Source organism: Centroberyx affinis, unplaced genomic scaffold (assembly GCF_046629955.1).
Source record: "Centroberyx affinis isolate AG114_WGS23_722 - 3 ecotype Tasmania unplaced genomic scaffold, CSIRO-AGI_Caff_v1 ptg003492l_1, whole genome shotgun sequence".
In the NCBI taxonomy this organism is placed as follows: Eukaryota; Metazoa; Chordata; class Actinopteri; order Beryciformes; family Berycidae; genus Centroberyx; species Centroberyx affinis.
The window spans coordinates 46,730-62,027 of record NW_027281447.1 but is presented as its reverse complement, the minus strand read 5'-3'; the positions used below and the strand labels follow the sequence as shown (position 1 = coordinate 62,027).

The 15,298-nt window shown below is 44.5% G+C and overlaps 1 protein-coding gene across 1 annotated transcript; it reads right to left on the bottom strand.

The window, feature by feature from the left end:
* Positions 1-610: 610 nt before the first annotated feature.
* LOC139661262 (ataxin-2-like protein) lies at positions 611-15,197 on the bottom strand. The gene is made up of 23 exons (XM_071539687.1): positions 14,499-15,197; positions 13,360-13,399; positions 13,003-13,059; positions 12,405-12,476; positions 12,036-12,195; positions 11,335-11,456; positions 10,913-11,004; positions 10,014-10,262; positions 9,325-9,779; positions 9,124-9,210; positions 8,897-9,010; positions 8,596-8,676; positions 8,192-8,253; positions 6,805-7,163; positions 6,567-6,633; positions 5,954-6,088; positions 5,555-5,612; positions 4,593-4,762; positions 3,937-4,078; positions 3,132-3,241; positions 2,868-3,047; positions 1,746-1,911; positions 611-1,356 (listed from the first exon to the last, which is right to left on the bottom strand). The coding sequence occupies exons 1-23, from the start codon at positions 14,621-14,623 to the stop codon at positions 1,307-1,309; spliced, it is 3,153 nt and encodes a 1,050-aa protein (XP_071395788.1). The 5' UTR covers positions 14,624-15,197; the 3' UTR covers positions 611-1,306.
* Between the last annotated feature and the right edge of the window lie 101 nt (positions 15,198-15,298).

Below are 15,298 nucleotides of genomic sequence, written 5' to 3'. Positions count from 1 at the left end.
TGCTGCGTCGCCAGAGTGTCCTAACGTGTCGCATGACGCCGTCGTGCTGAGCGGGGAAACTAGGCCACACACTCTGACACATTGACATAAAAGTAGTTGGTGCCTTCAGTAGTACATTGATCTAGAGTGCTGTGATGGAGTCACAGAGAAAGTGTGGTGTCATCCAAGCCTGAGGGGGACCAGAGTGTCCCACTAACCTAGAGAACAGTCATTTCCACTGCCACAACAAGGACTGTGTGCCTCATGATTTTGGGAGTAAGCTGGTGTAATAAGAGGGGTCCCCCTAGTGACCATTCTGCCTTGTACTACTGAGCAGAATGAATCCTTGCTAATGAGAATGTAAGGCAGGTACAAAAAGCACCCTAGGGTATAATTATTCAATTTTTGTCAGCCTGATTTATTAGCAAATGTTTAGTGAGCTTCAAATGAAATGCAGCCTCATTATTGTCTAATGAAACAGAAATTTCTTCGTCTCATTAAAGTTGTTTACCGTTATTTCACACAGTGCAGAGGAAAAATGTAACTATTCTGGAAAAAAGCGGAATTTATGATATAATAAATCAAACAAGCAAAGCTCTGTAGTTAAGTTGAAAACTTTATTTTTTGGTCATTGTTGTTTTTAATAATTTTTTTGTGTTTTCCATTTTTTATTATTTATATTTCCCTACAGGAGAGAAGAAGGGCAAAGGGGTGTTTATTAACTACCGGGTCAAGTTTAAAAAAAAAAAAAAAAAAATAGATATATATATTTTACTAAAAATTCCTTCTCCACTTCAATTCCCTCCTTTCATGCTGTATATTCTGTATGGGGACACATGCTCTGAATTCGCGAGAATCCCGCGACAGTTTGTATTTCCCATTTGATTCATGGTACTTAAAAAAACCCACAAGGCTAGAAACACAACGTTGGAAGTGTGTTTGCTCCTTTTATTCATCCACGTTTTTCCCTCTCCGAATGGTCCGCCCAGCATGATGCCTTATGTCTCTAAAAAGGGAGGGAGTTGGAGCGGAGAGCAGGATGGCAGCCGGGATTGGACGCTGCTGCTGCTGCTGCTGTCTGCCGCCTTCATCATAAACACCGTGAGTCTCGCGGTCTTCCTCGTTTGGGGCTGAAACCGAGGTTGAACTGATGAAGAGGTTTACAGCAGAAGAATAAGGTGCCGTGTGACTTGTTGTCCTCTTCTCTCCCCTGTACTATCCTGTCAGTCTTTGTTTGTGTGAGTCAAGTCCAGTCTGGGCCTCACGTCCAGGAGGCTGTGGGGCTCATTCGCAGAGGCGGGTTGAGGTGGGTGGGGGCCAGGTGGCTTCAGTTTCCAGGAGGATGGAAGGGAGAAGGGTGTGTTTGTACCTGCATCGCTGTGGGAGGTAAACGGGGGGAAAAAAAAGAAACATAAATTCAGCTGAGAAACCATTTACTGCAATCCAACTTAGCTGTCGAAAGACTGTAGCACCAAATACTGCTGTTATTTGAGGATATACAGGCAGTAGGGTGGCCTAGTGGTTAACAAGACTGTTCTGCAACTGAAAGGTCACAGGTTTAATAAGTACAACAGCCTGCGAGTGATGACCATCTACCATGTGTCCTGCTGGAAATGTTTTTGAGTAAGAAACCCCTACCTGCTCACTCTGGATAAGACAGTCAGCTAAATGACTAAAATATCAATGTAAAAAGAACTTCAGAATCATCTTTATCGGCCAAATACGTACAATATGCGGCCTGTTCTCAAACATTTAAGGCCCTGTACCTTGTGGATGACCTATGTAGAAGTGTGCTCCTTGCTGGGGTCCGTGCTGCGGGTGCTGGGGCACGGAGCCGGGGCCCTGCTGGGGAGGAGGCTGCAACATCACTAACTGGGGCTGACCGTGGCTCCCCGAGTGGTGGGGACCCGACATCGCCCCCTGCACATGGGCCTGGGCAGCCAGGAGACAGACAGACCACATCAAGATCAGAAAAAGGGCTCCAATTAAAGCAACGCTGATCAAAAAACATACCGCTTTTGCACTAGGGAGTGCAAAGATGAGGTTTTCTGGGACCAATTTTTGTAAGAATGTGATTGGCTGATCACCGATCCGATTGCCAATTGAAATGGATCGTTTTACCCAGACTTCCTAACAACAGTGCATCAAGTAAAAGTGCACAGCAAGCATAAACAATAAAATGTCATTGTTCTTATGGCTACATGACATTCCTGGCCTAACCACATGTAAATAAACCATAGTTTTGTCCAACAGTTACTGCATGTTAGTGTGTGCTTGATGACTCACCTCTTGAAGTTTTTCATTAAGGCAGCACATTTCCTACTGTTTTTATTCATACAGGGCAGGCTATGATATTCATAACACCACATCAGAAATGAGTAGACAGTTGGAAATAGCGAATGAACAAAATAATCAGACACTTTAAAAGTGCTCTGCTCAGAAAGGAACAAAATTAAAAGATAAAATTTCTCTCTGTGCTATGCTTCTGGCAATTCTGTAAAAACAGCAAGGTCACTTAAAAGAACAGATGGGCCCGTTCTCGATTAAAAAACCAAAACACACAAAAAAGAATCCTGCATTCAATTGTCAAATGGCTCATAAGCTTAAATAACGAAGGTATGCCTATAATGTGATTGTGCAATCGAAACGGTGATGACAGCCAATCACAGATTACTCATTTAGAATGCGTATCAGCCAACTATGATCGGTGCATCCCTATTTAGCACAATTACAGAACCTTCTGTTATACTAAATAACATTTTTATACAACATTTGGTGTGTTTCAGGCCTACAAATCCTATCAGAAGTCATTTTTTCTGTGATGCACGAGAAGAAATAGCGACCAAACAGCCTCTATACGAAAGAGAAGAAGCATGCTGGATCCGTACCTGCGCTAACTGTCCCAGGGGGTATGTGTGTGGGATGCCCTGGTGGCTGTGGATGCTGTAGCCCTGGATGGGGTAGGAGCCCTGTGGAGACGTGTGGCCCGGCGGCATGTTGGGAGGGGTGGGTGCCGACAGGGGACCTGAGTGGTACAGGGACTGGGGCTGGGGGCCCGACTGGGCATTCTGAGGAGGAGACATCACGCCGTCAGATGGACTGGATTAGAAAACAGTATGCTGGTATCATCTGGGAGATCCAAGGGGTCTTACCTGTCCGGGGCTAGGGGCGGCGTGCTGAGGTGGGGGCTGGTTGCCTGTGGGGGTGCTGGAGGGCTGCGGCTGATGCACTGCACCCGAGTGGTGGGTAAACGACTGGGGAGCTTCAGAGAGCAAAGATAAACAGTGTCATTATGACTTTTTTAGTAGGCCACATTCAATTAAGTCTCCTGACAGCTGTATGTATGAATATTTTACTGTCAGTATATCATGAGACCATTTTTGATCATGCAATTTCTAAAATGCCTCTTGACTAAATGACTGGAATCAAAGGTACTGATATGCAAAACAGAACTAAACAATCTTTCATCCCCCAGTCATATCATTGCTGAACAAACTGACTTAATAACCCACTCCGGCTGGTCTGGAATATCGCTTTGGCTGAATGCCATTTCCATATACCATATCATACTTGCATATTATACAGTGTATCGCATGTTCACGATGTCCATTGTCTGGCTTTTTGTTTTGTTCATTTTTTTTTCTTTTTATTGTTGTTGCTCTTTGAGTTCTTTTATAATTACTTTTTAATACCTCAAATATGTTACACTGCAACCCAAATTTCCCCATAGGGACAATAAAGTTGCTATTCTATTTTATGCATTTTATGCTATTCCCTTTAGCTAGCATACCACTGCAACTTTCAAACTATGTGGTTGATTGTTTTAGCAATTGTTAAACTGTCAGCATTAAAAAGCTGTCATTGTACAGTTGGCTAAAACAATGCTGTCAGCATCATGTGAACTAGTCATTACAAGTGTCTTCTCATTCATTGCCCTGTGTGTTTGGTGTTACCCACCGTAGATGCCCTGCTGTGGGCCCTGAGGTCCGTCTCCCTGTGCAGGGAACTGGGGGCCTCCTGGGGGTCCCAGGGCCTGAGGGTGGGGACCCCCGCCTTGACCTATCATCCTGGCTCCACCCTGCAGCATAGAGTACATAGGCTGGAGAGGGAGAAAGAGAGCAAAAAAAATCAAGCAATTTTCAATATCACATTATTTTCCTAAATGCGGGGGCGAGATACAGGAGCTTCATTACCTCAAGGGGCTCTTATTAGCCTCCTCTCTTCTTCACTTTGAGAGCTCATTATTCAACCGAGTGCCAAAGTTATAGACTCCCCCCTTCTCTCTCTATTTACACCATCATTATAATCCCTCCATTCTGACCTTTAGTTTTGACCTTACATGATTCCCTCCCTGTGGAAATAACGGGGCTCACTTTCCTGTGCAGAGATTGTTGCATAGTTAATGTATTGGAGTGAAATCCAGCCAGTGAATTAGAAGGTTAGAATTTGGTTAGGGTTAGGGTCACATTTAAACAAGCTTCCAGAGCAAATGCTGGTATACATGCATTTTAGAATTCAGGAATATGTGGGTTTAAAGCAACCCATTTTCAACCTGGGTGTTATTTTCCTAGTTTTTGCCATCATGAAAATTGATTGTGTCCCCACAGTCCTACCTGTCCAGGGTAGGGCGCCATGGCCTGGATGACCTGCTGCTGGCCATACTGCTGCGGGTTGTACAGGTAGGACTGAGGGTAGGGTGAGGCCACCAGCGGGGCCCCAGCCGCTGACGCCGCAGCCTGCAGCATGGGGGGTGCAGAGGTACCGTGGTCAGAGCGCTGTGCCACTACTGGGCCTGGGGAGGGACAGAAATATGAATACAACAGAACCCCACAGGCCAAAACAACATCTGATTGCATCGTAAACTTTTCCAAAACATTACAGATACAGTGCGAAGCAGTTTTCAGACTAGGGCTGCAACTAACAATTATTTTCATTGTCGATTAATCGGTCGATTATTTTCTCGATTAATCGATTAGTTGTTTGGTCTATAAAATGTCAGAAAATGGTGAAAAATGTCTATCAGTGTTTCCCAAAGCCCAAGATGATGTCCTCAAATGTCTTGTTTTGTCCACAACCCAAAGATATTCAGTTTACTGTCATAGAGGAGTAAAGAAACCAGAAAATATTCACATTTAAGAAGCTGGAATCAGCGACATTTGACTTATTTTTCTTAAAAAATTACTCAAACCGATTATCAAAATATTTGGCGATTAATTTCATAGTTGACAACTAATCGAATAATCGATTAATCGTTGCAGCTCTATTTCAGACTTCACTGCACTGTTGTGTTGCCAGTTATTGTAACCTTGTACAGTCTGATATGCTGGCTGGCATTTATGGAACTTTTAAGAATAGGATCACTGATGCAGGAATGCCCCCAGTCATCTCAGGAATAATGATATGAAAGGCATAACCTGCCCCAGACTCAGCACTATGTCTGAAAACCTTAATAAAGCCTCTGTGAGCTTCTATGAGACGTGTGTTTGAGGGTACTTTCAAGGTCACCTATCCATTTTCAAAAACCTTTAAGGCCTTATTTTATTTTTCTCAAGTCCACAAACTTTAGCACCCTTACCTTTGCCCCTGTATTTTCCCTGGTTGACTGTAGACATGGCGTATTGGTACATTGGGGGCTGGGGAGACACAGTGAACAGGAAGAAGTCAACACAAAAAACAGCAGCATGGAACAAATTCAGCAAAACTGGATGCTTTCTCATGGGGGCTTGAAATTAAAATTTGATGTCTATCAATGCTAGCCACTAGCCACTTGTGTTCAGGCAGATTTTGCAATTCTTAAAACTACTTTGGTAGCAAAGAAAATAAATTAGCTGTTGAAACCATGAAAACAGTCACAGCTGCAGAGCTAGGGTTGGTTGTACTTCCAAACATTTCCTATACCAACAGCGCTTAAATGAGTATTTGAAACAGAAACAGAGCTGGCCATGTAAAAGGTATTATGTGTGTGTGGGTGTACCTGCACAGAGTGGATCTGTGAGACATAGGAGAGGTAGGGGCCATTGTAGAGTGGTCCCTGCCCCCCTGGGTGCTGAAGGACGACTGGGCTTGGAGGAGTGGGCCGCGGTGGGGTGGGCGCAGTGTTGGGCTTCGACTGTGGGACAATAGAACCAGAGCTAAATACATCTGCATCTCCCTGAACTAACAGGGTTTCTACACATTTTCCATTTATATTTTCTTGACTGCATTTGAAGATTTTGGCCTGCTTTTAACATGATGTATGCTGATAATGGCTGGGCAATATGACTGTCTATGACTAGGCCAGATGACTTTATAACCGAAGACTATTCTTCACAACAAAAAAAAGTCAAACGACAGTTGGTCTACATCTACAAAAGATGTGTAGTAATGACTATTGGGACCAAACATCAATATTTTCAATACTTTTCCACACTTTTGTGAAACTTTTCATGAACTTGAAACGACCAAATTCCATCTTCATAAATTTCCAGGCCTGACATACATACCGCATACGTCAACACGGTCCTCTAAATACTACACTGCTTTTAACCAAGATAATGAAGTTTGAGCAACTTTTTTTGCAAGGTTTTGACAGGAATCTGTTGGCTTACCATTGGTTGAGGTTTGACAGGGTTGAACTCTTTAGCGTTGGGGTTTAGCGTTGACTTCTTCACTTGGCTAGGAGAAAAGAAAAAAAATTGTGCTCAAACTAAAATATGCATATCACATCACACTGAAGGAAGTAATTTAGCAAAATCTAATATGCATATCACATCACACTGCAGGAAGTAATTTAGCTATCTAATCTGTTTACTATGACAAATCTCTAGCCCCCTATTCATGACTTACTCAGCCACACCCTCTGTCCTCTCTGTTGTGTCTGACCTGCCCTCCTCGCTTCCTGGCGTCCTGGCCGGCTGTGGGACGGCTGGCGACTGCCTGTCTGAAATGGGTCCCGTGGTGGCGGTTGTTGTGGCGCTAGGTGCAGCGGCGGCGTCCTTAGTTGGGTCCTCAGCAGGTGCCGGTGAGGGCTGAGGCTGGGGCTGCGAAGGGCTGGGAGCTGGGGGCTGGGGTTTAGCTTCTGAGGCTGGGTGAGCATCTGATGGGGAGGGTTTGGCCGGGCCGGGCTGGGCTATCTCACTCGGGGCAGGAGGGGTCGCTGCTGCTGGGGAGCTGGGAGAACTAGAGTTGCCGCCACTAGACTGGAGCTGGAGGAGCAAGAGGGATGGGGGGACAGAGATGGAAGGGAGGGATGAAGGTTGAGCAAGTGGATAAATATACTTCCAGGGCAGCAGACTAACATTTTCCACTGGTGACACACAAGTCAAGGTCTGAATCTGGCCTTTTTCTGCTTTGGATTTGTAGGCCAATACATCAATTAACTGCAATTTTAACTCTAGCTGTCAAATACTAACTTCAATGCCTGATAGGGATGCACTGATACACAGATATATCGGCAGACTATCGGCCAATATCAGCTTTAAAAAGCAATATCTGCATTGGTCCGAGATTTTTACTGCCGATGTTTGGCTGATTGTGGAATTGGCATTTTTGTGACCATTTTTACTAGGTATCACTTAATACAACTGTCAAATTAGCAACAGAAAAAAAACTAGCATGGTCAATTATCTTAAGACAGGCATGTCTGTAAAGCTTAACCTGTTTTGCACCTACATTTGTACTAAGATTCTTACAAAAATGTATATCTGTATCGACCAACGTGGGTGGGAAAATATCGGATATCGGTCTCAAAAAAATGTATCTGTGCATCCCTAATGTGTGATTTGTCCAACGTACATTCATCACAGTTTACATAGAACTTTATCATCTACTGAGAGAGACCAATTAGATTTAGGTGATAGCGCATGTCCACAGCCTATGTTCTTCAATAGCTTTAGAAAACACAAAATATTACTCAAGTTTTTTTTTCTTAAGTAAAATTATGAGTCAACATTTCAGAGCTTTGGCTGGGTTTTGGATTTGCATTCTGCATACCATTTAGCTATGTTGTAATCTAAAGGGACTTGCAGAAAGAGTGAGAATATTTTGAATAGCATACTGTCCTATCTGAAGAATGAGTAAGCCAACCAAATATATACCAAAAAAAAAATCACTTCAGTGTTCATATGAAGAAACATGCGGCATTGTAACACCAGTAGTTTCTGAGGACACTGCCCTTTGGATTGGTTACAGATTTCCTTTTTCATGCTTCATGGAGAGGCTGGTGAACTCTTACCCTGAATTCCTTGCCAAATTTACGCAGCTCCTCAATCTGCGACCTTTGCTGAACCGAGGGAGCTGGAGGAAGGGAGAGGAACCGAAGGTGAAAATACCAAACAAATGTGAAAAGATTAAAATAAAAACACCAACAGCAGTGAAATGCATTTTTGGACCTTGATATAGTTTGAGAGAAGTACTTTATAATCTTAATTACTACAACACACAGACAACTACTGTCAGTGCATGCACAAACAAACAAGGCATGCAACTTTTCAGTCATCTGCACTGTGGCTAGTGGATTTCACCAGCCAACTAAATCATCAAAAAGCTTATGTGTCTAGTTCAGTTGAGAGACTTACAAGCCACAGCCAAAATTTTCCAGCAATTGGCTGGTACCAATTTCAAATCCTGCACACACACCTTTACTACTCTTGCCATCCTCTGTGCTGCTGGGGCTCTCGGCTGAGCGCTCTTTTGCAGCTGTGCTAAGGATCTCGTTCACTGTAAAGAAGAGACAGACAAACAGGGAAGTAATTAGTTTCTCTGTAAATGCAGTGCTTCATTGGATTCCAACTTCAACACCTGTCACTTTCTCCTATGAGATGACCCTCTCATTATGGCAGATGGAGCTCACTTCATTACAGATTAAAAATGGTTTTGACTTTGATTTGACTGAAGGTCTAACTAAAACAGGAACAGGAGGCGAAGGGTGGGACATTACCATCTACAGGGAATAGAGGGGCGGGGCCAGACGTCTTCTGGGCGGGCATGGAGACAGACGATGTGTCCAAATAAGGCGTGTCCTGGGAGGGGCCTGATTTAGGAGAGCGAGTGGCTGGAAGAGGATGAGGGAAAAACAGAGGTTAGGTTTTAAGCGAAATTCATTAATAATAAAAAGATGTGCATTTTATAAAAGTAGTTGGCTAGATGTGACAGCAAACTGTGTACCTGTTGACTGAGTGTGTGAGTTTGGAGTGCGGACTGTTCTGCTTGACTGTGGAGGTCTTTGGGCTTTGGGAGATGTTCTGGCTGCCACTGAAAGGGACAAAAAGAAGTTCTCTTATCCTCTTTTCAATACATGTTTCACAAGCAACATGCCAATATGTTGGTAAAACACATCTTTGATACAAGTTCACACATTCCACTCACCTCCATTGACAGGCCTGCCAGCATCAGACAGCGAGTGTGGGAGTGAGTGGGAGTGGGGGACAGTGTGTCCGTGTGGGGCGGGGGGGCTGGCTGGGGACGGGGCAGCTGAAGCAGAGGCTGCGGTGGCCGGTCCCCCAGGAGAGGCAGGGGTGTAGGGGCTTGCAGGGCCGGAGCCGGGGCCTGGGCTGGGGCTTCCCTGTGGGTGGTGGGGAGCGTAGGCCCCGCCTCGGCCAGACAGGGGGCTGTTTCGCTCCGCGGGGGAGACACCAGGTTGGGGGCCGGCGGCAGAGGGCAGGGGGGGTCTGGGGGAGGAAGAAGAGGAGGATGGAGGGGTGGAGCGGTAACCTCCGCCTAGGCGGTTGTGAGGTGGAGGCCCGCCGGGGCCCCTCTCGGCTCGCTCTCGTTCCCGGTTCATCTCTCTCTGACGCTGGGGTAACGGAATGTACTTGCCATCCCTGACAAAGAAAGAAGGATAATATATCACATCCTGGGGCAAAACATAGGCCATGAACCAGAAATTGTCCTGCCAAATTTGACTGTAGTATACAAATCTGATGGAATAATAAGGATTGCGGTCACAAGAATCCGAGAAATTTTCTGTGCCGCTCACCTTCTAAATGACTTTTTCTAGACTGTTCCTTGATGGCATCTACCTGCCCAACAAACCCCCTAAGCACCACCCCTCTCACCTGCTGCTGGCTCCAGGACTGTCTCGGCCTCTCTCGCGCTCCCTGTCGCGGGGGCTCTCGCGGCCCCTCTCACGATCACCACCGTCCCGCACCACGGCACTGTACTTTTCCTCCTCGCTCTTGCCCTCCTCATTTTCCAGGCTGACACGGTGGCGATACTGGGGGCTAGACTCAATCTCACTTGCCAGGCGAGCGGCGCGTGCCTCCCTCTGCCGGTAGCCCTCTGAGCTTCCCCTCTCCAGCGGCACACTGGGGGGGAGAGAGAGAGAGAGAGAATGGGGGTGGGGGCAGAACAAGGAAAATATGCCAAAAAAATTAAGTAAATTCTGATATAAATATCTCTGAAGTTGTGCTAAATAGTGAAATCAGCTGGAGTATTTGGTTGGGGTGCAAACCTGCATACTCTTGGCCCTCAATGGCACATGACTGGACATCACTGCCATCTAGGGTGCATAAAATGCACACAGAGTTGATACTCACTTGTAAATGGAGAAATGACCAGGGGGAATTTTACCCTAAAATGTAACATATTTATCTTGATACAAGGTGGCAGTGAAGTTGGAATTTTAAGCCAATATACTCCCTTCAAGTCTCATTGGTTGCATTACTTTTTGACACCTTGACATTGGCTGTTTGATTCCCTTGGACACGTAACAAATAAGAGAAGCACCAGCTTCTATTTTTTCTCTCAGACTTGAGTTGTTTTTTAGACTTGATAAACAACTAGAATCCAAGATGTGACAAAAATGCAGAAAATTAAACGGAGGGGGGGGAATAGTTTTTGATGTTACTCTAGGTCATTACTTGTGTCAATTCCTTTCCAGCACAGCCTTTTTGGCACATCTTTATAATAACTGAATAATAATTCTGCAGGTCACTGAATCCATATGAGAACTTACGTGTACATGGAGAGGCTGGAGTCATATGTTGACGTGACTCCGTATTTCACTTCATTGTAACGAAACATCTCGTTGGCATCCCAGCCATTGGACTGAGAAAAAAAAAAAAGAGAGACTCACTGGATGCATTCATCAAGGTTCAGGGTTTTAATAGGGCATGATAATAATCAGTCATTTGAAATAACGCTCAAATAGTGGATCAGATCTACGGAAGCTGTGATTTCCTATGTCATTTATCTCCATTTGGCAGTCCACTTGTTTCAAAAGACTGAGGCTAAGATAAATGAGGGAGTGCATGTGTTTGCGATTATTTCTGAATGAGGGTGTAAATTAATATACCATTTCTGAGGCCAAGAGGTATTTTACATGATTTGTCTGTTGGTTGGTGTTTGTATGTGTGTAAGAGAGATGGAGAGACTCACTGCATCATTCTCCAGGTCATAACTCTCTCCATTGCTGTCTCCTCCCTCCCATCTCTGCAACACCTTCTCCTTGTGTTCTCCATTGACGCGGGTGGAACTGATGGCTGTGTCGGTGAAGGTGTCTAGACACAACAGAGACACAATATCAATCAGGACCAGACGCTTCCTGTGGCAAGACTTGTCTGCAGGGTGCATTTAGTTCCGATTCAAAACGTTAAATTATGTAATGCTATGCTCTCGTTTGCTCTTTTTACAAAGAAATTTTAACAGAGAAATGCAGAATTTGAGCTTTTGGCTTTTATAAAATGATTTTATCTCCTCCATTTTCCTCCATGGGATCAGGAGGAAAATTCAAGTCCATTAATCAGGGAGAGACATTTAACTCCTCTTTAACTGTGCACTATCAAAATGTATCATGTGTTACAGGAAATAGAAAACCATTTTCTACAAATCAAGTCTGTTCTTTATTGAGCAGTGTTTAATTAATAAAAAGGAGTACACGTTTATTGTAAACGTTTAACTTTACGATGAATCTTCCCACCCTTTTTTTTTTGAGAATTGTCACATAACTCCCAGAATCCTATTCTCCTATTCAATAACAACTATATGTCATCACCACAAATGCATCGCAGGACTGTGCAGAATAAGTACTTGTTAATTTCTTATTCTCCCTCAACCTCAGTATGTGTGTGGGTGTGTACCTCTGGTGGCGTAGTTGAGGTCAACGTCTTTACAGATCATAGTGACCAGGTCTGAGGGGCTGAAGATCATGGTGTCTGTGATCTCCTCCCTCCGGGGCGGGACTGATGTCGAGCCCTCCTCCTCGCTGCGCTTGTGGACCGCGTCCACCGCCAACTCACACTGAAGACAAAACACCAGCAGTGAGGATTGCGTGAACTTGAAAAGCAGGCATTACAGCAAGAATGGATGACTACTTGTTTTTAAATAACCAATGAAGAGGCCATGTTTCTTTGACTAGAGTTTACCATCACAGTGACAGGATGACTACCAGTGCTTTGTAAAATGATAGAGGGGTGCGTGTGCCTGTGTGGTCAAGATGTGTTTCTTACCCGAGAGCTGAGAGTCTTGAATATGCCCTCATACACACTGCCATTCTTCACTTTAATGTCACAGGTGGAACCCTACGAGACAGATGAAGACTTTCTTTAAAAACATTGTCAAACCAGGAACCAGGAAAACACATTCTTACTTACATTAATATACTTGGAAAAGTATCTGTGGATTGCCCTGGACAACCACAGTCTTTTAGTGACAGTGAGTGCCTCAATAGGGCAACTGGAGATTAGGTGCCCTGCTCAAAAGCATGGACAGCACAGGAGTAGTTAAGGCAGGAGATGTACTCTTTCCCTCTCCATGAACAACACCAACACTTCCCTTGCCAGATTTTCCCAGTCAGTCAACCCGGCAACCTTCAGATCACAAGCCAGTTGCTGTAACCCTCAGGCAATCACTGCCTGGGACAGACAGGACAGATCATGATGGAAAAGGGAAGTTTTGGAATGAATTTGTATCTTGTTTCTAACAAGAAATGGTGCTTGTCTAAGAGCAGGGCAGGGTGAGGTTGTCTTCCATTAAGTTCCATTAAGTAAATGAGTGCTAAATCATCATGCTGTGAGAAAGACAACGATAACAAACCACATGACTCACCACGACAGCTGTGAGGAAATGGAGCATTCTGGCATTGTTGTAAACGCCCTCAAACACCTACAGAGGGGAAAGAGTGACTCCAATCAGATAAAATAGGCATAAAGCAACCACCAAGATGGAGTAAATCAGAAAGACATCACGTGAAACTATCTCATAGCTTTTGATACTGAAATAAGCAACATTGTTGACGGTGCTAAACACTGTCATAATGTGGCGTTAACCACTTAATGACATCAGAAAACCCACTCCAAGTACCATGGGCGAACTAAGTTGAGAATACAGACCCTGGTTTAAAACAATGGGTACAATATGTTGTGTGCTGTTTGTTGTCCAACTTTTCTAGATCATAATACTCACAGGAGATGACTGGAATGGTGGCTTCACAGAAGTTCGATTCCTGAATAACAAGACAGACAGCACAGTTAGAACAAGTTTGCCTGCTTAGAAACAAAATCAAGTACAACTTGTTCACAATGCACGTTAAGGCAGCATTGGTCACATTCCATATTTCTGATGTGCCTATACTACATGGGGCTAGTTTGCAAGATAGCTTGCTCATAGAGGCCTGACTGGCTGGTTAATCAATATTCCTACTGCAATTAAAGTTTCCTTCAAGGACCCCATTGCCATATAGGCTACACCTTTACCATTATATAGCTGCTGATAAACTGTTGCTAAACTGATCCCAGAAGAATGTCTACTGATAACTTTTTGAAAAGGCATATTTTAAACACAAATACAATAAATGTGAAAACATATATATCAAGGGGCAAAGAATGTTTCAATTACAGGCAAAAGATTTTTAAAGTGTACAACATGGCGATATTTTAGATGGAAATGGGGTAACCTATGTGGTAACTTTACATTTTGAATGCTCAATCATCATAGCTTCATTGTCAGGACAGAGTTCAATCTAGGTAAAGCGTGCCCTCCAGCTGATGCAAAACACACATGGAGTGGCATCACTGCTACTCACAAACACTGGGGCAAAACAAAGACTGGGAAACAGAGTTGAGTCCCACAGTAACACACAGTCGTCTCGGAGCTAAAGACGGCATTTGACCTTGTTCTTGACATAAAATCTCAACGATATTTTAAATATTATGATTAATGTGTAGCTAGGTTTTGTTAGCTGAAAAAAGTGCTGTGTAAAATTAATTATTCTGTCAGTAATAAATACGGTTTAGCTGACTGGTCAGATAAACTTTCTATCTCCTACATTCTGCCATTTGATTTGCTCCTTGGCGCTTTCACCAAACCTGCGTGCCCGCCTTTTCAATGTCACCCATTTGTCATAAAATCTCGTCAGTTTTGATTTGACCACTTTGATTGGTTTGGAAGCACTGTCAATCTCACGTGAACTAATTTCATAGGACCAGAAGAAGAATCCCTATTGCTGAGACACGCCTACTGGAACACAACGCTTTAACCGGTAGGCCTCGAAGTCACAGGAAAATCCCCGGACTGTCCTGAGAGGGAACCCCGAGCATGCTCACCTCCCCGCCGGTGTTCTGTTGCTGCTGTTGATCCCACTGGCCGTGGAAGACATACTGGCGGGGCCCGAGGTTCCGTTAGACGTTTTCCGCCCGCCTGAGCCGGGCTGCTGTTGTTGTTTCAACATTACCAAGCACACGGCTTTCACAATATCAAGTGTAGCTAACTTATAAACACCGATACCTCCCGATGTAAAGTTGCTTAGACGGAAGCTAACTTTAGCACTGAAACACACAAGTCCACTGTCCTAATGAGCGCAGAGCCGGTGTAACCTCAATAAGACCGGCTATCGTAGCTAATCTTGCTAGGCGAATACCCGTCGCTTGTGGCCTTGCTTGCAAACTAGAAGCAAACGAAATGCAATGACAAGACACCTCACTGTTCAAATCAAATGTAGCTAATATCCAATTTTCCCGACTGTCTACTTTGCAAGCACAGCGATTGTGTCAAAGCAAATGGCTATTAAAATGACACGAGACCGCTTAGCAAAGGCTGGCTAGCGTTAGCTTTGATCCTCAAGCTCACTTCAGGCGCTTTCCCTCCGGATTACTTTCTTCTTTCCTTCGCCTGGACTTATCTCCGGTACCGCTGACCCTTCGAATAAAAGTTAAGGTCTTCGCGTAATTGTCAGTTGCTACTGAAAGGTATATTCTTTAGGTTTCTAATTGAAAACCTGCGGTCGGTCACCACCTCTTGGTAGGTTCACTCGATCCGCGCGCGACTGACTGGAAACCGGCTGGAAAGGGGGGGGGGGGGGGGGGGGGGGCGTTGACGTGCGCGTGCGCTATTGACCTACTAGTGA